This window comes from Equus asinus, chromosome 19 (assembly GCF_041296235.1).
Source record: "Equus asinus isolate D_3611 breed Donkey chromosome 19, EquAss-T2T_v2, whole genome shotgun sequence".
NCBI lineage: Eukaryota > Metazoa > Chordata > Mammalia > Perissodactyla > Equidae > Equus > Equus asinus.
Genome location: NC_091808.1, coordinates 19,373,986 through 19,397,988, shown reverse-complemented (window position 1 = coordinate 19,397,988; position 24,003 = coordinate 19,373,986). Strand labels below are relative to the sequence as shown.

General features: G+C 52.5%; 1 protein-coding gene across 2 annotated transcripts; it reads right to left on the bottom strand.

Annotated features, from left to right (window-relative positions):
* Positions 1–1,507: 1,507 nt before the first annotated feature.
* PTPRN (protein tyrosine phosphatase receptor type N) lies at positions 1,508–19,964 on the bottom strand. Of its 2 annotated transcripts, none has more exons than XM_044751486.2 (23): positions 19,697–19,964; positions 18,218–18,268; positions 17,885–17,998; positions 14,892–14,988; positions 13,711–13,972; positions 13,272–13,626; positions 12,698–12,829; positions 12,065–12,099; positions 11,169–11,443; positions 10,869–10,955; positions 10,459–10,538; positions 10,234–10,298; positions 9,360–9,578; positions 8,736–8,936; positions 8,483–8,630; positions 8,249–8,322; positions 7,936–8,013; positions 7,727–7,846; positions 6,362–6,528; positions 3,397–3,450; positions 2,680–2,744; positions 2,400–2,473; positions 1,508–2,190 (listed from the first exon to the last, which is right to left on the bottom strand). In XM_044751486.2, the coding sequence occupies exons 1-23, from the start codon at positions 19,809–19,811 to the stop codon at positions 2,119–2,121; spliced, it is 2,940 nt and encodes a 979-aa protein (XP_044607421.1). In that variant the 5' UTR covers positions 19,812–19,964; the 3' UTR covers positions 1,508–2,118. The 2 variants fall into 2 exon arrangements, with proteins under 2 accessions (XP_044607421.1, XP_070345790.1); XM_070489689.1 differs by having other exon boundaries at positions 13,272–13,443.
* Between the last annotated feature and the right edge of the window lie 4,039 nt (positions 19,965–24,003).

The window sequence follows — 24,003 nt, the reverse complement described above, 5'->3', positions numbered from 1 at the left end:
TGTGGCCTGTCTCAGAGGCCTGCCCCTCCCAGTGGAGGGCCACAAATCCATCCCACCCAGGGCCCGGGGGCCTCCCATTCTCTCTCCAGATACCTGCAGAGAAGCCCTTCCAGCCGCTCGGACAAACACCTTCCCATTGTCAAGCAGGGCAGCGTGGCTCCCCACCGACTCTCTTCCATTCCAAGATAAGCCTTTGGCTTCATCTTCAATAGTCAAGGGCCCTGTACTGTATTTTTCTCAAGGTAAGGAAGCAGCCTGCCCTGAAAGGAATTTCAAGCCTTTGTCTTGAGAGACAGAGAATCCCCCGGAAGTTTGTGAAATGGCTGTCTTGCCCACTTCTAGCCTTTGAGATGGCAAACACATGGGAGCTGAGACTCAGCGGAGCCCAGGTGAGGTGCAGGCGGCCCCCGTCTGCTGCTGGCCTCCCCACCACCTGTGCGGGGCAGATGGGATGTGCCCTGTTTTTCATGTGAGGGGACTGCGCCTTGGCAAAGCTAAGTGGTCCTAACTCCCAAGTAGCTCCAGGCCCAAGGCTCTTTGTGCCTCATTTCTACGTCCACCACCTTTGTCCAAGGACCATGCCTCATGACACGCAGGCAAGGGCTCCTCCGGGACCATTCAGGGTGGAGCATTCTGGGAGCTGGGGAATGGGGCAGAGAAAGGGAGAAAGTGGCCTTTGTCCTCAGGTGAACGCCTGTTGTGACATCTCACAGGCCCAGCCTCTGAGTCGAGTTGCCAGGGGTGTTTAGCAAGTTTTGCTCAAGGTGTGGCAGGCTCTTTGCCTGTACCACCTCGTTCAATCCTAACCTCAATGCTGCACGATGCACACTCTTCCTGAGGCCGATTCCTGAGGCCGCAGGGCACAAAGCAGCTGCCCGAGAACCGAGAGGGGAGGCAGTAAGGAGGTTATGCATGCCCGGGTTCGAATCCCCCACCACTTACAAATCATGCTACCTTGGGTGAGTTCTGTGCCACAGCCTGTCTGTCTGTAAAATGGGCTAATAATTGGTAGCATCGTGGTGAAGATTAAACAAGTTAATGTATGTAAAGCACCTTGGAGACCGTCAGACATGTAGGAAGCACAGCATAAAAAACCATGCTGGGGGCCTGCCCGGTAGCGCAGCGGTTAAGTTCGTACCTTCTGCTTACGTGGCCCAGGGTTCACCGGTTCGAATCCCGGGTGCGGGCATGGCACCGCTTGGCAAGCCATGCTATGGTAGCTGTCCCACATATAAAGTGGAGGAAGATGGGCACGGATGTTAGCTCAGGGCCAGTCTTCCTCAGCAAAAAGAGGAGGATTGGCAGCAGATGTTAGCTCAGGGCTAATCTTCCTGGAAAAAAAAACCCTGCCAGATTGTTATCAGCTACCATTGAAACTCGGGAGCCTGACCCCGCAGCCCAGCTCTCCCATCACACTCTGCGTCTCCTGAGAAACGCAGCGGGGCCCGGCTCCAGACCGAGGCTGGGGCTGGAGTCTGGAAGCAGAGCAGACGGGAACGCGTAGGAGTCTGCGTTGCAGCTGCACACACGACACACTTACTTTATTCACATTGATACAAAAGTAGATTTTTCTAGAAATGTTCTCTTGCGCCAGAGGGAGAGAGTTGAGTGGCACGAGGTGGGAGGCAGGGGGAGGAGGCCTGCCAGGGGGCAGGAACGGCAGGGACCAGAGCGTGGGTCACGGAGGCAGGACAGTGGGCAGCGGGGGCCCAGAAAGCAGCAAGAGCTGGGTGTGGCGGCCCCTCCACCCTGTTCTGTCCACACTGGAGGATGGGGGCATCACACGGACATATTGGGAGCATCCAGAACGGCGGGAGATGGGGGCCAGGGAACTCAGGCGGGAGAAGGCTCTGGGTGGAATTGCTGCCAGTAACTTTCCTCTCCTCCTGGCCAGCTGCCAGCTCCCCCGTGGGATGTCTGGCCCCGGCATGCGAGAGGCTGGGCAGGTCTGCCCCTTCCCACTTCCCCTTCCTTACACACTCCTCTCGGAAGGGCTGGACATGCCCAAGAGGGGCCACGGTGGCGGGTGGGGGAGTGAGGAGTGGGTACACAGACAGATGCTCACACAGGCAAAGAGGGAGCAGAGGCTGGGACGGCCACAGAGGGGCCCCAGGCCTCTCACTGGGGCAGGGCCTTGAGGATGGCGTTCACCTCCTCCGCGACAGCTGTCAGGGCAAATTCAAACTGGTCCTGGGGAAGGCAGTGGGAGGAGGGTCACGGGGAGGCCTGGCCTCTGCTCCTGCCCCAGGGGGGCTTTTGGAAGGGGAAGCGGGGGAGGTCGCTTGGGAGAGGGGGCAGTCCTCCTGGGGGAGGTACAGAGACAGGTGGGAGAGCCGGGCTGCTGCTGGCTTCCCTGGCGAAGGATGGCAGCTGGGGTCGGGGCAGGGAGGGATGGTCACCTTAGAGCGGACGAGGCCAGGCCGCTGGTCACGGACATGCTCCAGGGTGGCAGCGATGTCAATCTCCTTCACTCCTGGAGGTGCAGGGGGCACGGGGCTGCTCAGGAGTGTCCAGAGGAGGACAGGACCCAGAAAGCCTGGGGCATCCTGGGGTAGGAGGCTTGGAGGACCGGGCAAACCCTGAGGGTGTGGCAACCAGCCCCTCCACGAGCTCCTGTGACCCTGGGTGCTGGGGAGACTGCTCAGGGCTGGGCTGGGGCACCCTGGGGAAGGGCCTCACCTTTTGCCATGCGGTTCAGTACCATGTCAATGAGGATGTAGGTGCCAGTTCTTCCTGCCCCGTCACTGAAACAGGAGATGGTGACAGGCTCAGCATGGGACCCAGCAGAAAGGGGGGGGGGGGACAGAGGAGACATGGAGGCATGGGGCCGGGAGCCACTGCTGGAGCCATTAGGGTTGCTTGGGCAGGGCGTGAGTGAGCCCAAGGCAAGGGAACAGTCACAGCACCGGGCCTTGAGCGGGAGCCTGTGACCCATGGGGCACACTTGGGCGGTGGGCCCACCAGAGAGGGGAGCCCTGGCTTAGCCCTGAGGTGGAGGCAGCAGGAGGCCGCGGGAAGGGCCCCTTCCAGGCTCTGGCCAGGCTTTTGCTCAGCAAACTTTTTGTGTAAATGGCCAGAGGATAAATAGTTTCAACTTTGTGGGCCACATATAGTCTCTGTGGCACGTTCTTTTTTTTTCCTTCAACCATTTAAAAATGTAAATACCATTCTTAGCTCATGGGCCATTAAAAAAAAAACAGATGGTATGCTGAATTTGGCCCATGGGCTGTAGTTTGCCGGTGTCCGGGGACAGGCAGGCAGCGTGCATGGGAGACGTGCACAGGGAGCAGGACCAGAGAGAGGGGTGGAATCAGAATGCCCCACTTCAGGGCCCTCTGTCCTGGGCTGTCCAGTCCCCTTCCACCCCCACCCTCTCCCCAGCCCCTCCCCACGCACCTGCAGTGCACAATGATGGGGCAGGAACGGCCCCGGTAACACTTGTTCACCTTCCTGCAACAAAAAACAGGGGTAAGGGCCAGGGCCACCAGCAGAGGGAAAGGGGAACCGAAACCCACACCTGTGGGCCTCACGATCTTCCTTTTCTCCCTTCCTTCCCAGGGCAGAGGAGGGAAGAGGGCTGGAGACAGGAGTCAGGGCGGGAGGCAAAGAACCAGAGATGGTCTGGGCGGCCCTGGACTTGCCTGGTGGCTTACGAGCACATGCTCAAGCTACGCACCTGGAACAACTGACTTAACGGCTCTGAGCCTCAGTTTTCTTACCTGTAAAATGGGGATGATAATAATAATAACCTTCTTCTTAGTGTTCTTATCATGGTTATATGAGATAATCTATGTAAAGAATTAAGTGCAAGGTCTGGCACACAGTAGGTGATCAATAAACGGTAGTACTATTAATGACCATATATAATAATATTAACAGCACCCTCCGCCAGAAGTCTAGGGAGGATAGGCTTTCTGGTGACATCACGAGTGTCAATCTTGCCACATCCCTGCTCTGCTCCTCTGCCCTCCTCTACAATGTCCCAGGCTACAGCACCCCCACTCAGGCTCCTCGTGGTCCTCACCCACAGTGAGGTCAGGTAGCCCTAGGCACAAAGTTCCTCTGGCCAGGGGAAGACAACTCCTCATCTCTGAACATTATACTGCTGCCTGTCTCCCCGGACCAGCTTCACCTCAGCACAGGTGCTCTGTGGTTGGGTCATATTCAGACTTGGGGTCCACTTGGACCTCAGACTCCTGTCTGCTGCCCTGACCACAGCTCAGCAAGGAGCAGGGGGTTTCTCCCTCCCTCAGTGGCCCAGTCTAACCTGCCCTTGTCCCTTCTGACTTTCCTGCTTTGAGAGTTACCTGCAGAATTCTGATACCCGGCAATGGACCAGGACTAGGGAAGACTTTCTTAGGGGTCATCAGATTGTTTCAGGAGAAACTGGGAACTTACTGCCCTCCAGCCTGGTCCCCCAGACTTGCAGGGGCCAGGTGACTTGGAGTGGTTTTACAGGAGTCCACACGGGTTTCTAGCACACTGGCTCGTATGTTAGAGGGCTGGGGTTGGAAAGAAGTCACAACAGTGACTCTCAATCATTTAATCGTAATGACAATAAATAGTATTTAGGATTCACTGAACCCTTGCAATGTGGCAGGCACTTAAACTAGATTTGACAGACTTTATCCTAGTGACTCTCGTAACAAAGCCCTAAGGTGTGGGTCCTTGTCCTCATTTCACAGGTAAGGTCACAGAGGGAGATCAAGCAACTTGCTCAGGGTCACTTTCTGAGACTTAAAAAAATTACTTAGCCTTTGGTGGACCTTTGCCAAACTGTATTTATTAAGCAGCAATTAATTTGTCCTGGGTGTCAAAGGTCAACCGAGTTTCCAAAATTCCAGCCTGAAGCAAAGAAACGTAACCTTCTAGCTTACCTGTGCATCTTAAAACAGGCCCGTGCACTAGGGCTACAGGGAGTCTTTAAATGTGGAAAACAGGAAGTGGTTCTGACACCCCTGGCATCGCTTCTCAGAAGCCTGTGCCTCGGGGCCCAGGGATCCCAGCTAGAAACCATTGTCCTGAGGCTCAGAAACTGTCCCCAGGTCCTCACCGCAGTTCTGCTCCTCTGCTCTCTGCTCAGCACCTAGAGCCCTCAGGCCCGCCTGACAAGGGGCAGAGAGGCAGCAGGAGCCGGCAGTGTGGGTGAGGCCCTGCCAATGGTGGCAGGCTTCTCCGCCATGTGTGTGGGGAGGGGAAAGGCAGGGGATGCTGGAGGCCTGGCCTGCTCGTGCCTCCCATGTCAGAACAGGGTAAGTCCCTCAGTTAGCTCCCTGTCCTAGCCCCCACTGAGTCCCCAAGAAGCCAGAGCCTCCTGTACTTCGTGTGATAGGATTTGTCTCCTCCCTGAGTCCCCCCAGCCCCCAGCTCTCCCAGCAGCCTTCGGGGTGGTCTCTGGGCCCACATGTCCCGATTGTCCTGTCCATGAAGCGGCCACACCTGCCAATGATCACTTTTGTGACTATGCAACTGGAACGAGAATACTAGCTGCAGATCACAAAAATGACACTGGCAGCTGTGAGAGAGAGAAAGAAAGAGAGAGGAGGGAGGGAGAAGGAAGGACAGAGCGGGAGACAGACAGAGGGAGGGACAGACAGAGACAGAGAGAGGGTGGGACAGAGACAAAGAGAGGCAGAGATACATAGGCAGTGATGGCAGAAGGTGGAGAAAAAGAGGAGAGAGAGAGAGAGAGAGAGAGAAGAATAGACGGAACAAAGGAGAGGTGCAGAGAGGGAGAAATGGAGATAAAGAGAGACTGAGACTGAGTGAGAGAGAGAGAGAAGAGATGAGCGGGAGAGGAAGGAGGGTGAGAGAGAAGAAGCAGGGAAGGGAGGGAAAGAGAAGGAGAGAAATAAAAATAGAGGCAAAGAGACAGAGAGGGATAAAGAAGGGAGATGGGCAGGAGGGAGGGAGAGAGAGTGAGGGGACACCCAACACAGAGAACGGTGCTGGAGCCCTGGAAGAGCAGGACAGGAGGTAGAGAGGAGGCAGCGGCCAAGCAGACGGAGAGGAGAGAGGGAGGGAGCTAGATAGAAACAAGGTGAGCCCTTTTGCGGGGAAGGGGCTAATGGAGAAAGAAACACAGGCGGACAGGCAAGGAGAAAAAGAGGGCACGAGACAGCAGAAACGGAGCTGGACCAGAGGGCTGGAGGGATGGGCACAGCAAGACAGAGCATCACTCCTGGTTTGGGGGGTCTGGAAGGGGGCAGCTGGAGGTCAGGGGCGGAGGCTCCAGGTCAGGCTAGAGGGTCGGCCTCACAGGACCAGGGGGCCCAGGCGGAGCCAGCGGGCCGGGTGATGGTGGGCCCAGCTCGCGGCCCCCGACTCCTGCGCAGCTCGCTCCGGCGCGCCGGGTGCTCACCTGCGGAAGTCGAGCAGCGGCCGCGTGGAGGCCGGAGTGCCCTCTGCCGGCCAGCTGAGGAAGTGGAACTGCGTGAGCGTGCGCGTCTCCTGGGTCTGCACGTTCTTCAGGTAGAAGCTCCGCACCAGGAAGTCCTCGCACCAGATGTGCTCCGACACCAGGTTCACCTGCGGAGGGTGGCCCGGCCCCAGCACGTCGGGGCCTCTCCACGCCCGCGGGCGCGCGCCTCCCCCCTCCCAATCCTGCCAGCCTCACAGGCCGGTTCAAATCCTAAATCCTCCAGGAAGCTCACCCCACCGCCTGCCCCACCTGTCCCCAAGAACCCCAGCTGTCTGTGTCACCTATCTACTGCTCAGGACAACTGGTGGCTTTTCCATCTAGACGCAACTGTTTTGAGCTTTCTGAGGTGGGAGATTCTCCTTCCTCTTCCTCACAGTCTAGCAAAGTGTCTGTCCCACGCACATCAACTTTGATGAAATTCTCTAATATCTTTATTTGATTTTTTTTTGACCACGAGCAAAACCAGTTAAAAAAAATTTTTTTGAAGAGTATAGAGTAGGGGCTGGCCCCGTGGCCGAGTGGTTAAGTTCGCGCGCTCCGCTGCAGGCGGCCCAGTGTTTCATTGGTTCGAATCCTGGGTGCGGACATGGCACTGCTCATCAGGCCACGCTGAGGCGGCGTCCCACATGCCACAACTAGAAGGACCCACAACGAAGAATATACAACTATGTACCGGGGGCTTTGGGAAGAAAAAGGAAAAAAATAAAATCTTAAAAAAAAAAAAGAAAGAGTATAGAGTGTTCATCTGATGATGAAAAAATTACTCTGCAGTGCTCATCTGGCAACAAGGAGCTGCCGTTGTGCTCTTAATGTCTCTTGTTTTGGGGGGTAAGGGGGTCACCTCCCATCTGTCGGGAATTTGTTCCTCCTTGTTCTGCTTTGCCTCTGCCCAGTTCGCCCTGCCTATCCTCTCTCCTGATGAAGAAGTTTGTTTCTATTTTACATAAGCAACATATGTGACCGATGGTATTTCTTTCTTTGCTTTGGCCTCCAGGAAGCTCAGAGCTAAGTTAGGCTCAACTAAAGTAGGTCTTGATCTTGGTCTTTGGGTACACTTCTCTTCCCTTTCTCACATACTCTTTATTATCTCAGTTTTGGTGGTTCTATAGTTTTATCTGTACCTTTCATCATGTTCTCTACAAATGCTCTTTGGCCCCAGACTGGATGCACATACGTATATGTATTAATGTATCTGAACATACATATGTATGTATGCTTATATAGATATATGTTCCTACATGTTTGAATGGTCCACCATCCACTTTGCCTACTCCCATTGTCCCCTAGCCATGGGGTCCTGCTGACCTCATATACGTGGTACAGGGAGGAGCCCTCATCTGGCCAGTAGCGGTCACACTGCTTGACGCCATCCTCCACCAGTGGGGTCAGCATGACGATAACGGTGCAGCCACTCTCCCACACCATCTAGAGACAGAGACTCTGGTAAGCTCCATTCTCACCTCCATGGGACCTGGCTGGTGCTGGCTGCCCACGAGTGCCCCCAGTGAGCCCACCTGCCAGAAGTCTGCGATGGTATGGGACAGCGGGCCCTGCGTGGCTATGTAGGCTGGCATCCGAGGGTCGTGCTCAATCTGGGGGCAGGGAAGACACGTCATGAACCAGAGGGGAAATGCTGCTGTGGAGAGGGCTTGCTCACAGGGAGCGGGCCAGGGTCTGGGGGACCTGAGAACCCCCATTTCTGCCCTAGGATATCAGGCCCCACCATTCCAAGGCCTCGGGTGATGTGAGGGGTGACCATAAGGAAATGGAGTTTATGGGGACAGAATCAAAATGAGGCAGAGGTGGGCGGGAGTCAGAGCTACTCACAATGGGGCTGGCGTTGATGTAATCGCTCCGAGAAGGGCTGCTCTCCACCTTCAGCTTGATGCGAGCGTGGTCATCTGCACAGACCCGCATCCCACCCCAAATGCCCCTCCAGTCATTCAGGTCCTGGCACATCTGCCTCTCAGCCTGAGCCAGGAGCCCAGCCCTCCCCCCAAACCCTCCAGAGCTCCCAGCAGAGAGAGGGCTGCACCAAGCTGGCCAGCAGGACTCACTCACAGGGCAGGAAGTTGGGGTGGCGGTTCTTTTTGATGTTGCCCTCCCCCTGGGCGGTGGCACAGGTGTTGGGCTCTGCCTGGTAGGCACACAGGGCCTGCCACTCCTTGGCCAGGCGGTCCCGGTTCCGCAGGTGGTCCTCCATGTACGCCTGCAGGGACACCCAGCCTGGCTCCGGCGCCCCCCCCCCCCACCAGCCCTGCCTCTCCCACCCTCCTGTCCCCTCACCCACTCCGTGCCCAGGCCTCGCCCTGACCAGAATCATGTGTCCCGTGGAGATGTCCATGTTGGCCTGGGCGGGCTCCTCGCACCAGGACGGCGTGCTGCTGTGGGAGCTGGGGCTGGCCTGGGCCGCATCGCTGAACTGGGAGGACACACTGCTCACCCGAGAAGGCTCAGGCGGACCCTCTGCCCGGGTGAACAGGGACTTTGTGGCCATGTGCTGGCGGCACAGGTCCTGCAGAAGAAGGATGGAGCAGGGGCCAAGGTGACCTGATGCTTTTTCAACAGAGTCCTGCATTCAATTCTGGATCCCTAAGCTCATCCTTGCTTGATTTTGAATGAAGCCCATCTCCTCTGGGGTAGGTCTTCCACCCTGGACCTCATCCTTCTCGGGGCTGTTCTGTTTGAGTGGTACCTGTGACAACCTTAGCTATTACAGAGTGGAATCCCAGGACCCCAGAATCGGAAGAACTTTAGGAACCACCTGCTTCGAATTCCCCCCCATTCAACACCCCTCCTGGGGCTTCTCCAGCCCGGCCTGGACATTCCCAGGGATGGGCTCACTCCCCACCCAACTCCCCACACTCACCCCACGCAAGACCCAGCCTCCCAAGCCCCTCGACTTCCCTCTCCCCAACGAGCTTCTGGGGCTGCACACCTGGTACTCAAAGGTAGTGTCTCCGTGGGCCCCCTCAGGTCCCAGGGCTGCCAGGCGCTCTTTGTCCCGCTGCCTTGCCTGCTGCCGCACACACAGAGCCACTGCCAGAGCCACTAGCAGCCCAGCCACACCCGCCAGGGCCACCAGAGTGAGCAGCACAGAGCGCATGGGAGAGGTGCTGTGGGCCGCTCGGGGAAGGGCTGCAGCTGCCTCCTCCCTCTGTGGGAACAAGGCTAGAATCAAGGGGGGCAGTGATGGGAGGAGCCTTCAGAGCTGCTCCTCACCCCACGCCACACTCTCTGCTAGGATGCCTCCTGGGGCAAAGCTGGAAGGGCAGGGGCATGGTGGGACAGGCAGAAGGGCTCAGACAGACCCAAGACCGTCCTCTCCTTCTCAGTCCCCATTGAACCAACTCAACCATGCTGCACAGCCAGAGACTTAGTGGGTGACCCCACTAGGATTCTTTGCATTTAAAAGTGGATGTAGGGAAGTGGAGAGAGAACCCAAGGAATCAGATAGTAGAATGTGAGGCATCAGTGTTGAGTGCAGAATAGAAACATATTCTGAGTTTAATGTCCTTTCTGCGCAAGGTTTCCCCTTGGAATTTAGAGACTTGGCTCCGGAGGGCTATGGGCACTTCAGCTAGCTGTTGCCAAGTGTCCTGCCTCCCTAGAGAAGACTGGTCCTGCAGGGACGAGAGCCACTGGGGCCATCTGCTGGTCAGAAAGGAAACTGCAAGGGGAGGGCTGCTTTGGCGAAGCTGGCGGGGAGCCTGGTAAGTGGTTTCAGCTCCAGTTCTGTTGAGTTTGCCTCCATCTCTTGTGGGCAACGTCAGCCCTCTGGGGCTTTGACTGATTCTCCAGTTAGCTCATACCTGTCCCACTCCTGTCTGCAAGATCTGGAGTCCTGTCTGTGCTTCTAGTTCAGACTTCATCAGCCCTGCAGGGAGGACGTAGTTCAGGCTCTCTCCAGCCCCATTTGGTCTCCACCCCATGTCCATATGCCAGGTGGCAGGCAGGGCCCAGGTGGATTGGGAATATTTCAAGAGGAGCCTGGTTATATCTTACTGGGCCTTGGGCCAGGGCCAGGCGGTATTTACCAGCTTGCTGGGCCACATCAGCCAAAGACAGGTTCTGATCATTGTGCCGGATGCGGAAGGTGAGGGCTGGTCCCACCACACTGCCGAATAGGAGTTATGTTACTGCCTCACCCACTGTAGACCCCAGACTCTAAAAGAGAGGCCAGCTCTGGCCCTCTCTCCGTTAGAGGATGGGGCTGGAGCCGATCAGAGATGCCCTACAGCAGCGTTTGGGGCCAGGGAGATACCAGATGGGGCCAGCAGCAGGGCTAGGTGTGTGGCTGTACCTTCAATGCAGCTGAGAGCAGCTGACTGCACCTTGGCCCCTTACCAAGAGCCTGTCTTCCCTTCCTCTCCTGAGCCCTTCCAGCTTCCTCCCCCCTTAAGCTACCTTCTGGTTCCCTGCTGCTCCAGACAGATACAAGCCCCACCTGATGTTGATGAAGCTGCCTGAGGACACGTGCACATGCTCAGCCAGGATCTCCAGCAGCTTCACTCCTGCAGCCAGACTCAGGGGCCTGGAGATAGGGAGCAGGCAGAGCAAGGAAAGTGGGGACCCTCTTGGCCACTTTCTGGAAACAGGACACCTCCAGGGGTGCAGAGCAGCCCACTCCTCTCCCCCCTACCTCCGTCTACTCCAAATCTGGATTTCTGCTCTCTATGCTTCCTGCCAGGCAGGCCAGCTTGACCCCCCAGGGGAATGGATGGCTTCCCCAGGCTGGAGCCCTTACTTCTGGTCTGTGACAATGTAGCCATACTCCTCCGCTGACGGCCGAGCTGAGGGCTGCCCTGCCACCGTGGGCTGGCTGTGGCCCAGTGGACTTTTCTTCTCCAGCAGAACAGGTGTGGCAGGGGGGACAGCAGCTTTGAGGGGCTCAGAGGATCCAGAGGTAGGCACCTGCTGGGCTTTATCGGAGGCGGGGCTGGCAGTGGGGTATCCAGGCAGGGAGGGCGTGGGGGGCGGAGGCTCTGCCGTGTCTCCACCCTGCACCTGCTCCTCCATTGTCTGTTTAGAAGAGAGGATGGAGGTGTGGTCTCTGGGCAGTGGAGGGACTGGGGGACTGGGGGTCCACACCCTGGACTCTGAGCTCCCTACAGAGAGCTCAGGACTTATTTCTTTCTACCCCCAAGACCCAGGGCAGCGCTGGGCATAGAGAGGGCACCGAAAAAGGTGAGCCAAGTGGGTGAATGAATGAATAAGGATTGAATGAGTGGAACATGGTGGGTAACAATCCACAAGACAGGGTTGGAGTGGGGAGAACCTCTGGAGTGAGGGAAGCTGGGGTGAGGGTGGAAGATGAATGGTAGGCAGCCGCTTTAGACTTGTTTAGCCACAAAATCTTGGAAGTTCAACATGTGGAGCAGATAGAGCTCCTCAGGCTATAGGGGGCACGGTCTGAAATGATCATAGTGATCAAAGCAGAGTCGAGAATTCTGGCTTCTAGAACCAGCTCTGCCATCAACTTGTGGCAAGACTTAGGCAATGACTCGCTGTCTCTGTGCCTTGGTTTCTCCAAATTGAGGGGTTGGAGGATACTGATTCTGGGTCCTGATCCTGAGGTCTAGATTTCAGCAAGGGGCTTTGCTGCCACAGGGCACTATGGGTCAGGGAGGTGCAGGAACTCACTTTCTTGATGTCAGCTCCAACGTTTAGAAGCCCTCCTGCAGAGACAGGTAAACAAGACTCTGGGCAAAGGGCCAAGGCCAAGGTCCACTCAGCACAAGTGGGAGGAAGGGCCAGAGGCCCTGAGCCTGTTCCATCTGCTGTGGCCTCTTTCCCCTTAGTTAGTGACCAAGACCCTGTCATTGGTCTTATCCTCAGCATGGCCTCATGCCTCGGTGCTTCTGCCTTATAATCCATTGTTTTACTAACTTTTCCCTTTGTCATTGGCCAAACCTCTCAAAGCTATTCTTTGATCAGTCCTCCCTCTACGGATCAATTATTGGCTTCTCCTTGGCATTGGTCACCCTTCCTTAGATCCTCATTATCATCCACCCACCCTTCTGGGTGCCTCCTGATCTCTGTTGGCTTCTTTTCCCATTACTTCCACCCTCCAGTCCTTTCTTGGTCTAACTCCTCAGCTCATCATTGCATCCTTTTCCTCTCCTCCCTTTGTTGGCAATGACCTCGTGTCTCAAAAGAACTCCCTTCCCCCGACCCTGACCCTTCCTCTCTAGGCTGCTCCTTGTGGTCTTGAGAGGTGGAGCAAGAAGCCTTCGTGAAGCTGGTAGGTGCTAGTCTCTCTGTCTGGACACTCACCCAGATTTCGTCCTGAGCCCTTGGGCAGGAGCTGCAGCAGAGTCGAGAGGGTGGAGAGCTGCTCAGGGGTCAGCTGACGCAGCTCCACCCCATAGCCTGCCAGCACAGCTGCCAGCCTCTGCAGAGTCACATCTGCTGGGAGCCAGACACAGAGCTTAGGGCTGGTGGCGATGCAGATGGGTGAGTTGGGGGTTAGGGATACTAGCACATTCAAGAGCTTCTTCTCAAACACTAGGACATTGATGCCCTCCCTTTCCAGCCCTTGTCCACACTTTAGGAGAAAGGCCTTCCTGGGGCCAAGACCAAACTTCAGGCCCACCGTGGACATCTTGACTCTCCATCTGAAGAAGAGTTACATCAGCTCCACCCGCTCCACCCCCACCACCCGCCCCACCACACACACACACACACACACACGCTGCCTACTCAGTGCCTGGCATAGATCAGGTTGTCAACAGACATTAGTTAAATGTATGAATGACTTTAAGGACAAATTAACAAATGCATGGATAGCTAGGAAGGAGCCCCAGCAGCAGCCCCGACGGGCAGGAGTGGATGCTGAAGACCCTGTTACCTGGCTGCTCTGCTGGGGAAGGAGGCCTCTCCCCGTGACCCTCCAGTCCGTCCTCCTCATAGCCCTCTGAGGAGTCCTCTGCCCGGCTGCTGCCCCCTTGCTCTGGCAGCCTTGGTGCCCTGGCCCTGCTGGGCACTGGCGACTCCTGGGCCAGGTAGAGCAGCCCTGACTCCTGGAAAAGCTGAGCAGGTGAAGGCCCTGGAGGGTCCCCATAGGAGTGGCCAGGGTGAGCCCCAAACATGCCCTTGGAGGCAGTTCTGCTGAAAAGGGCAGGGGGTTCGGCCTTGGGCAGGGGGCCGACACTGACCATCCCTGGGGAACTCTCGGAACCCCGGGAGCCATCACGGGAGCCAAACTGTGGGAAACCAGAGATCCGGGTAAGAGCAGACATCAGGACTGGGGGAATAGGGTGGAGGCGGGGCAAGTGTCCAGGGCTCACCTGATGGAACAGGTAGGGCTGCAGCAGGGCAGGTTCATAACTCAGGGCAGGGTGAGGGGGCTGCGGGGGCAGCAGCAGATGCTCCAAGAGAGGGGGCAACAGCTCAGCCTGCAGAGGGGACAGGGGGGAGCCCGCCCCAGCTCCACCCCCGCCCACTGGAGGTCGAGGAAGCCGGTGCTGGGCAACAGGGGCGGAGCCAGTGGGGATGCCTTGTAAAAGCAGCTCCCCAGTGGGACCCGGTCTCCTGGGCACCAAGCCAGATCTGGAGAGGAAAGCAAAACGCGTGTGTGTGTGTGTGTGTGTGTGTGTGTTGGTTGTGTGGGGCAACAGCATAAGGAGTCTACGAGGCAGAGATGGTGAGGCATGCTCAGCAGTTTAGAGTAAGTCTGACTTCTCAAGAAGTGAGGTAGCCTCAGGGGAGGAGAAAACAGCACAGGGAAGGGCCATAGGGCCAAGCCTAGGGCAGAGGCCATCGTCTTACTGGTAAGCATGCCTGGGTCCCTGCAACAGCGGCAGAGGCTAGGGAAGCGTGAGACCGGGGATGGAGAGGGAAAGAATGGGGGCAGAGGAAGGCACCTGGGAAACTCTCTAGATGAACAGTGGCTGCAGCTTGCCCTGTTGCCCCTGTGTGAATGTCTCCACACCTGGCTCTCCAAGTATACATTTAAACCCTCAATACTGTGCCCTCTTTCTCTGCCCCCCACACTCCATTCTGCCTTCTTCATCCTGGTGTCATTGTCTGAGCCCCATGGCCCTCATTTACTTTCCCCTGCTTTACAGGAAACTGAACAATGCCTTCAGAGGCCCTAACCACGAAAAGATGATGGCATCTTCTGCCACAGGCAATTCCACATAGTAACGAAACTGAACTTCAAACAACTTCAGTCCAGCACAACTCTAATTTGTCCCATGATGACTACTTTGATGCTTCTTTTAAAATATCAAATGTCCAAGTTTTTCAAAACATTTTTTTAATACCTCTGTTTTGCTGGATCCCCAGGGATGAACTCAGCTCCTGCTGGGCGTGTGAGCACAGCAGAGGACCAGTCCTGAACCTCTTTTACCAGCACTTCAGCCGGCTGACCTTGGTGCCCACTTCCCTCCCCCTTCCCTCTGTCCATCAGGAAGACCACAGACCCACCAGCCTTGCCATGCTAGAGTTGTTGAGAGAGGATGCCTACCTGTCCCTTGGACGGGGCTCCGTGGGGCGAAGCCTGGGGATGCGTTCCATCTCCTGGGAGATCACATACTGGGTGAGGTCATCGTGCCAGGACAATCCTGCCAAGGGACAGGATAGGGTGAGCTTGGCTTGGGACAGTCTGAGGGCCCAGGGGGGGATCAAGACAGGGAGCAGTGGCCATCAAAACTGCACTCCAGACCCTGCAGTGTGTGGAGTTTAGCAGAGCGGAGGGGCAGTGGAGGGGGTCTGGAGACCTGGTGGGTGATCTGAGCTGTCCTCTTCTGACCCTCAGGTACAGGTTTCGGAGTCAGACTGCCTCCAGTCAGACTGGATTTGAATCCTCTGCCATTTGGCAGAGTCACACACTAATTGTGTGACTTTGGGCAAATTGCTGAACCTGTCTGAGCCTCAATTCTCTCATCTGTAAAATAGGAGTTTATACCTCCTAAGATGGTTGTGATAATTAAAATAACACAATATAAAATGGTTAGAACAGGACCTGTCACATAGTGAACTTTAAATAGCCACTATTATTATTATCATCATAATTACTATTCCTCTTCTTGTTTATCCTGAGCCTTAGTTTTCTTTAATTGTGAAGTGGGAATAATACATATTTCATGGGGTTGTTGTGAAGATCAAGTGCAATCAGAGAAATGAAAGTGCTTAGGAAACTCTAAAGCACTAAACACGCTTTAAATATTCTCCATCGTCATCATCCTCACCATCATCAGCAGCATCATCTCTCCTGAAGCGGATCTCCTCTTTGACCCTTTCCCTTCATGTAACTGCTCTCAGGAAAGGTCAGTCTATTCTAAAGGAATAATCTCTCGCTCTCCACTCCTATTCCTTCTTCCCTGCTTCTGGATTAATAGTCTACACTGCTCTCAACTCATATTCTGGGATCCACTGGCATCCATACCTACCTTCTTGCCTACTGGCATTAGATGATCTATCTGTGTTCCTATTTAAGGCCAATTCCTCCACTTGGGCATTAGATTTCATCCTCTATTACCTACTCAAGAACATCTTCCCCACAATTCTCTCCTACTTGCTACATCATCGTTTTTTTCCTGTTCTCTACTGAATTATTCCCAAACATGATGCAATTTCCTCCATCTTAAAAAAATACTACTTGACCCCACATTCCTCTCCAGCTATCATCTCATTTCTTTGTTTTCTTTGTAGCAAGACTCCTTGAAAGTGTTATCTCTACTGGCTGTATACAATTCCTTTCCTCCCATTCCCTCTTAATCCACTCTTCAGGATTTTATTCCCAACTATTCTACCAAAATTGCTTTCACTGAGATCACCAGTGACTTCTGCATATCTAAATCCAGTGGTCAATTCTCAGATCTCATCCTTCTTAACCTACCATCATCATTTGACCCCATCGATCACTCCTTCTTCCATGACACACTTCCACTTGGCTTCTAGGACACCAAACACTCTTGTTTTTCCTCTTACCTCACTGGCTCCCCCTTCTCAGTCTCCTTTATTGGTTTCTCGTCTTGTCCTTGTCCTCTTAATATTAGAATTCGCTAGGGCTCTTATTCATATACACTCAATCCTTTGGTTATTTCATCCACCTCATGAGTTTAATTACCTTCTATATGCCACAGAATTCCAAATTTATATCTCCACTTCAGACCTCTCTTTCAAGATCCATTCTCATATACCAAACTTCCCACTCTACTTGAATGGATATCTTAAGCTCAATATATTAAAAACTGAAACCCCCTCCCCCAAGGTGATCCTTCTGTACAGTTGATGATATCTCCATCAATCCAGTTGTTCAGGCAATAAAACCTGGGTGTCATCCTTGACTCCTCTCTTTCTTTCACAGCCATATCCAATATTTCACAACATCGTGTTCACTACCTCAAAAATACATGTATAATTCTGTCATTCCTCACTACCTTCCTGCAACAACCCTGGTCTACACTACATTCATCTCTTACCTGAGTTATTATGGTAGCTTTTAATGGTCTCCTGCTTCTACCCTTGACTCCCTGCAGTCTATTCCCAATACAGCAGCAAGCACGATCCTTTTAAAGTAGAAGTGAGATCAATTCTCATGATGGTTCCCTCTTTTACTCAGAGTAAAGCCAAAGTCCATACATTCTCCTCCAAGGCCCTACAGTGATCTGCATCCCTTCCCCCTTCACCTACCTGACTGCATCTTCTACTCTTCCTCTCCATCTCTCCTCTACAGCCACACAGTAGTGGTGTACTCCATGGTGTGCCTCAGACTTGTGCTCCTGCTTTAGGGCTTTTGTTCTAGCTTTTTGGTCAGTTTGAAGCACTGCCCCAATACAACCTTCTGGAAAACATTCCCACCTTGACATCTTTGTTCAAATTTCATAGTCTCAATAAGGCCTATCTTGACCTCTTGATTTACTGCTGCAGCTTCCTACCTCACCATTTCTGATCACTTTATCCTGCTGTAATATCTGTTTTTTCCATGACACTTATCACCTTCTAACATACTATATATTTTCTAATTTATATAGTGTATTGTATCCCCTCATCCCCCAAATGTAAGCCCCAGTAGGCAGAGATCTTTGTGTATTTTATTCTCTGATACATCCTAAGCACCTAAAACTAAGCTTGTCACATAGTAAGTACTTATTGAATGAGTGAATTAGATGAGTTGGGTTTTCTCCTGGCTGAGGACTCCGGGATTCATGGCTCTGGAGCACTTGGACAGTTCCAGGGAGTGGTTCTAAGGTTGCTGGCCTCTTCCAATGGCTTCTTCTAGAAGCCTCCTCTAGATTCCTACAGAGGCTTTAAGTGTGAACAGCCCATCTGTAGGGTTCCACTTCTACGCCTGTCTTGCCTCCCTCTCCAGCAAAGTCTGGGAAGGTGAGGCTTCAGAGTGGGTGTGATAAGAATGTTTCATGAACAGAAAGCCTTGAGTCAGATGGCGTCTCACTTCCCCACCCTTACCTAACCAAGGTCCAGTGTCTCTCCTCCAATGCACCTAGACCTCACCTTGGGACATGAGCTGTCGAAGCACACCTTGTAAGCGTTGAAGAACTGGGGAGGTGACTTGCAAAAGGGGCCGGGCCTGCCCCACTCCCACCTGGCACTGTCCAAACAAGCCATCTAAGAATACAAAAGTGGCATCAGCAAGCGGCTTGGACAAGAGGCCTTCCAAAGTCCAGGTTGCTCTCCATTTCCTCTCTTGGCTGCAGGGAGCTCTGCTCCTCCAGGCCAGTCCCCAATCTCCCCAAGGCCAGTACCCCTTCTCCCTTCCAGGCCTCCCCACACTCCTTTCTCACTGTGTCCCCCGTCTTGTAAGTCCTATGCTTGGGCCTCACTCACCCTGAATGCAGACTTCCAGGTGAGAGCAGAGTCTGCGATCAAACAAACAGCCTGTAGAGGGACAGGTGAGCAGAGGATCAGACACCATAGAATGGTCAGGTGGATGGACAGGCTGGGAAAGGGGGAAGCAGACGGGGTCTTTCACCATTCTTTCATTCTAAGGAAGGCTTTGAGCTGGGAGGAGAGTAGAGAAGAGGCCTAGAATTCTTAAGAGAAGGAAGCATAGGAACTGGCTTTGGATTTTAAGGATCTGTGACTCTGGGTCCTTTCTCTAAAAGCCTCAGTTTGCTTAAGAGTGGAGAAACCTTCCAGGTGCATCGAGGTAGTGGTGGTGGAGGATCATATACTTCTACTGTCACAGAATTACTATAGGGAAGTTTTGGGCCAAATTCTGAGGGAAAAAGGACTTCCTTCCCAAATCTCCAAAAGCATCCTAATTATGATGGCCTGGGCTCAGAAGAGATGGAAACCCTAGCACACCTCCCCTCCGTATGGGAAAGGGGTAAGGGTGGGGTGTCCCTGCTGTCCGCGGCCCAAGAGCCGCTGGCGCTGTCCGCGGTGCTGAAGCTCTGAGCCTGGCGCTGCCAAGGGCTCGCCTGGAAGCAGTTATAGGGGAGGGAGGGGGGACAGGGTGAGGAGTCTCCACAAGATCTGACCCCTCCGCCGTTCCGGACTTCATCTACCACCTTACCAACCCACAGCGCCACAGGAAGTATCCTGCATTGGCCTCCAAGCTCGGTGGGGGGGGGGGGGGGAAGGGCGCCAGACTGAGAGGCTGCACCCCTTCCCCCACGCGCCCCCCGCCCCCACTCTCCCCCGGCCCATGAGTCAGCGCTGACTGTCTCTGTCCGCTCAGATGTGAGTCAGCACTGGGCCTGACTGTGGGGAGGGGGACGGGAGAGGACCCTTCCCTCTTCGTCCTATTCTGCCCCCTCCCCCAACTGTCCCCCTCTGATTGGAGATCACAGCGGCAATCGGCCTCTGTAGGCTTAAAGAGAAACCCTGGCCCCTCCCTCGGCCTGATCCTCTACTGGGAGCTGGGACCCTGACGCTCGCGGCCCGGACCCTTACTACCGGCAGATCAGGGTTCCCTCTCCCTCTTTCCCCGGCACTCCGCCCCTCCCCCACGCCTCCATCCTTGAGCGCCAGTCACCACTTCTTTGGCGCCTCGGCGCGACTTGCTTATCCCGCGGACTTGCAGCCCGTCTCTGAGTCCCTCTGGCCATATGCACCTCCATTCCTCCTCCCAAACCCGCAATCTTCCCCTGAGCCGGTTTCTCTTATGTCCCACCTCCGTATTCCCAGCCCCACCTCCAGGCCTACGCCCCTTTCCTCTCAGACGCCCTCTCATCTTCCTCATCTCACAGTGCCTGCCCCACATATATTCTACCTGAGCTTCCTACGTTCTTGACACTGCCCCCCACCTGCCACTGAGTTTTGCTCCCGGCACCGTCCCCCCACCCCCCATTTCCTCCTGACCGTGGGCACTAATGGCGCTGCAGCCTCCCGGGCGGCTGCTCAGCAGCAGGAGGCAGAGGAGCACCCGGAGACCCCCGGATCCCCCGGGACCCCCAGGCCGCCGCGGGCGCCGCATCCTTCCGGGCTCCGCGCGCGGGCTCCGCTGCCAGAGCTGCAGCGACGCTGTCCGGAGTCTGCCAGAGGGGCCAAGGCGGAGCCTGCCACTTCCCACCCACCTACGAGGCGGGGTCTATACGCCCCTCTCGCGGCAACTCGGCCAACCCAAGGCGGGTGGTGACGACACCTCCACCCCCGGTTCTTACGCTTATTTGCGTCATACGTGGCGTAAGAGCACCGTCTTAGCGGGGCACCTACCCGCCCCATCCCTCCTCCGCCAAGTAGTAAGCGCCTCACTAGAATTCCCACTTGTCCCCGTCCCTTTTGACGTATGCTTCTCTCCAAGGACTCCCACTTCTATCATCCAGTCCCAGGGTTGGCGAAAAGGGTTCGATTGGGTGGGGGCCGGGAAAGGTGCATGAGTCAAGTAGTATAAACCCTAAGATGAGGAACATAAAAGCGAGTAGACTAGGTACTCTTATGCGTCTCGATTAATGGCACCGGTGTCATCCTTAAGAGCAGGAAAGGTTATGCGTGTGTACCTAGATTCCAGTTCTAGCAATGCCACCTCCTAGGGGTGTAACTTTGGGCAAGTTACTTAACATCTCTGCGTCCGAGTGATCTGTATCACTACCCTGTCTAAACTACCGTGCCCTTTCATCGCGAACATTGCAGCAAACATCTAACCAGTTTTTTGCTTTCACTCTTTCACCCAATATCCTAGGGAGTGAGTTTTCTAAAGTTCAAATTTGATCACTTTACTCTCTTACTTTTCAGTTAAAGTTTTCCAAAATACAAAAAAAAAAAGGTAGAGTATAGTAAATACTCATACGCTCATCATCTAGACTTAGTTATTGATATTTTTTCATATTTGCTTCTTTTTAATATTTAAAAGTATATGATAGACAACATATTTCCCTTAGAGATATTTCAATACCCATCTCCAAGAAACAGGGACATCTCCCCACATAACCAAAATGCCATTGACATCTAACAACATTTACAAGAATTCCCTAATGTCACTTAATGCTCAGTTCATATTCAAATTTCTCAAATTGTTTCCAAAATTGCCTTTTTTTCCAGCTGTTTTGTTCAAAATTGAAGTCATTCAAAGATCACCATTGCATTTGGTTATGTTTCTTAATTCTCTTTAAATTAGCCTAGACACCGCTCCTCCCTGCCCCCCTCCCATTTTTGACATTGTCTTCTTGAAGAGACCAGGTCAGTTTTTCTTTACAACCCCTCACCTTCTGGATTCGCCTCATTGTTTCCTCGTTATAGATTTTCTTGTGTTTTCCCTGTATGTATCCTGTGTATCCCCTGTATTTCCTGTAAACTAGAAGATGTATTTAAAGTCTTGATTGGATCAGGTTAAAATATTTTTAAAGCAAAAATATTTTCTACGTGATGCTGTATGCTTCCCACTGCATCATTTCAGAAAGTGCATAATGTCTGGCTGCCCTACTGTTAGTGATGCTAAAACTGATCACTGGTTTAAGGTAAAGACAGCCAGATCACTGTGGGCAAAGTTACTTTTGCTTCTTGTGCCAGTCTGTAATCCGTTGGATGAGATTTTGGCCCTCTGAGAATATCTAATTCCCATCAACTTTTCACCTAATGGTTTTGCCATTCATTGATGATCCTTTGACTAAATTGTTTCATCAGAGGTTGCAAAATGGTGGTTTTTATAATTCTATCATTCCTTTAACATGTATTGGTTGATATTACTTTGTAAAAAAAGAGCTTTCTTGGGGCCACCCAGTGGTGGAGTGGTTAAGTTCCCGCGCTCCGCTTTGGATCCTGGGCCTGGACACGGCACTGCTCATCAAGCCGTGCTGAGGCAGCCTCCCACACAACTAGAAGCACCTACAACTAGAATATACAGCTATGTACTGCGGGGCTTTGGGGAGAAGAGGAAGGGGGAAAAAAAGAAGATTGGCAACAGATGTTAGCTCAGGTGCCAATCTTAAAAAAAAAAAAAAAAGAGCTTTCCCTCATCAGCTGGGCTTGGTTATCCTGAAATACAGTTCCAGCTGGAGAGGCAGCATACATTCTTAGTTTTTTTTCTTTAAGTAGCAATTTTCAGAGTAATGAATTGGTATAATAGTTACCTCCAACAGTGGCAAATAAGTTTTTAAAAAATATATTTTATGACTTTTTTGGTTTGAGCGTTAATCTGAAAGTACAGATTTTTACATATTCAATGTATATCAGTTGATCACAGTAATTATTCTTTTTGATATTCACATGGTCCCAGGGTAAGTCAGTGAAAGCTCCTTTAGACTGGCTCTGGCGTCTTTTTGAAACATCCCATTAATCACTAAATGCTCCCTTGCTCTCTGTCACTCCAAGGTGTTACAGGTTCATCTTTTTTTTAAAAAGATTTTGTTTTTCCTTTTTTCTCCCCAAAGTCCCCCTGGTACATAGTTGTGCATTTTTAGTTGTGGGTCCTTCTAGTTGTGCTATGTGGGACTCCACCTCAGCATGGCTTGATGAGCGGTGCCATGTCCGCGCCCAGGATCTGAACCTGCGAAACCCTGGGCCGCCGAAGCAGAGTGCGCGAACTTAACTACGCGGCCACGGGGCCGGCCCCCAGGTTCATCTTTTTATCCTCTGCCTTAGACATGGAAGCAGCCACTCCTCCAAAGAGCCTTGGTAGCTTTTAGTAAGGACCGATTTTAGAGACCACTATCTGGGTTTTAGGGGTGATGATAGCTACTGAGGTGATCTTGCTTCTAGGCCCTCCCGGTGCACAGAGCTAGGATATTAAGACACACACACACACACACACACACACTGATATTTCCAATTAAAATTTAACTGTGTTTTTTTTCTGAACTCTTTTGATTTTATACTTGCATCTCTTTATTCTTACACTGAAAAATTTGGTTTTTAATGACATTAACATAATCGCTTAGGTGTTTAACCCTACAATCTACATACAATAATTTACAAATAATAAGACAAATATTATTCTACTAATAAAACAATGAATACATTTAAGACTTTTGGTAGTTTATTTTGTCCTTAGAATATAACCCCTAGGGGTATACCATCAAAATACTGTGTTCTAAAATCATTTGAAATAGTTCTTTTGTTTGTGTAGTCATTTTTACCAATTTGGTTTGTTTGCTTCAATTTGATTTCAATTTTACAGTTTGCTTTTTTGAACATTTTACATTGTTCAAAAAAGAAAACCATTTAATGTGATAAACTCAGGGAAGTCTTCTCTGCACCTTCCACAATTCCCCCTGTCATTTTTATCACTCCATCCCATTTATTTCCTTTCTAAAAACTTTGAAAATTGTGAAATATAACAAACAGAAAAATGCATAAAACAAAAATTAACACTTCTACAAATTATCACAAAGTGAACACCCACGCAACCCAGGTCAAGAAATAGAACATTTCCAGCACCTTACAAGCCTTCTTGTGTCTTCTGGTCATTCCCTCTTCCCAAAGGTAACCATTATCCGTTCTCTTGTTGACCATGTTTCTTTGCTTTTCTTTACAATTTTATAACCTAAGGCTGCATGCTTAAGTTATAAAACTGTAAAGAAAGTCTAAGAAACACGTATTTTGGATTATCCCCAGTCTTGAGTTATCATGAATAGTGTGACTATGTTTACCCTTGTGCATGTTTCCTGTTGCGCATGTGTGCCAGGGGAAGCAGACAGCCTGTAACAACCTCACAGGGAGGAAGCTGAGGACATAACTACCCTCTCCTCACTCTCTTCATTCCCTCCCTCTGATCTCCTTCTAGGCATTCCCATTGTCCTAACCTGACCAGAATCCAGAGGAAGAGGGAGCTCATTGAAGCAGTCCATACGTCAGCCTCTTGGGACAGAAAATGGTGAAGACAGGTGAAGAGAGAGTCCTAGGGGCACACTTGAGGCATATGCTCACTGGATCCCCTTCTCCCACTTTTTCTGGTGTTATTGGAGAAATCATTTGTCAGCATAATTGTTACTCTTTTGGGGATCGCCTGTCTTTGATGGTCAGCGGTTTTACTAGGTTGTGACTAGGGAGGGATTTCTTTTTATTTATTCTCTTTGAGATTCAAAGAGCTTCTTGAATATGTGGCTTGATGTCTTTCATAGGTTTTGAGGCATCCTCAAATATTATCTCCTTAAATATTAATTCTGCCCCATTTTGTTGCTCCTTTATCTGTGGTGCTCTAAGTAAATATGTTGGTCTTTCTTGTGGTATCT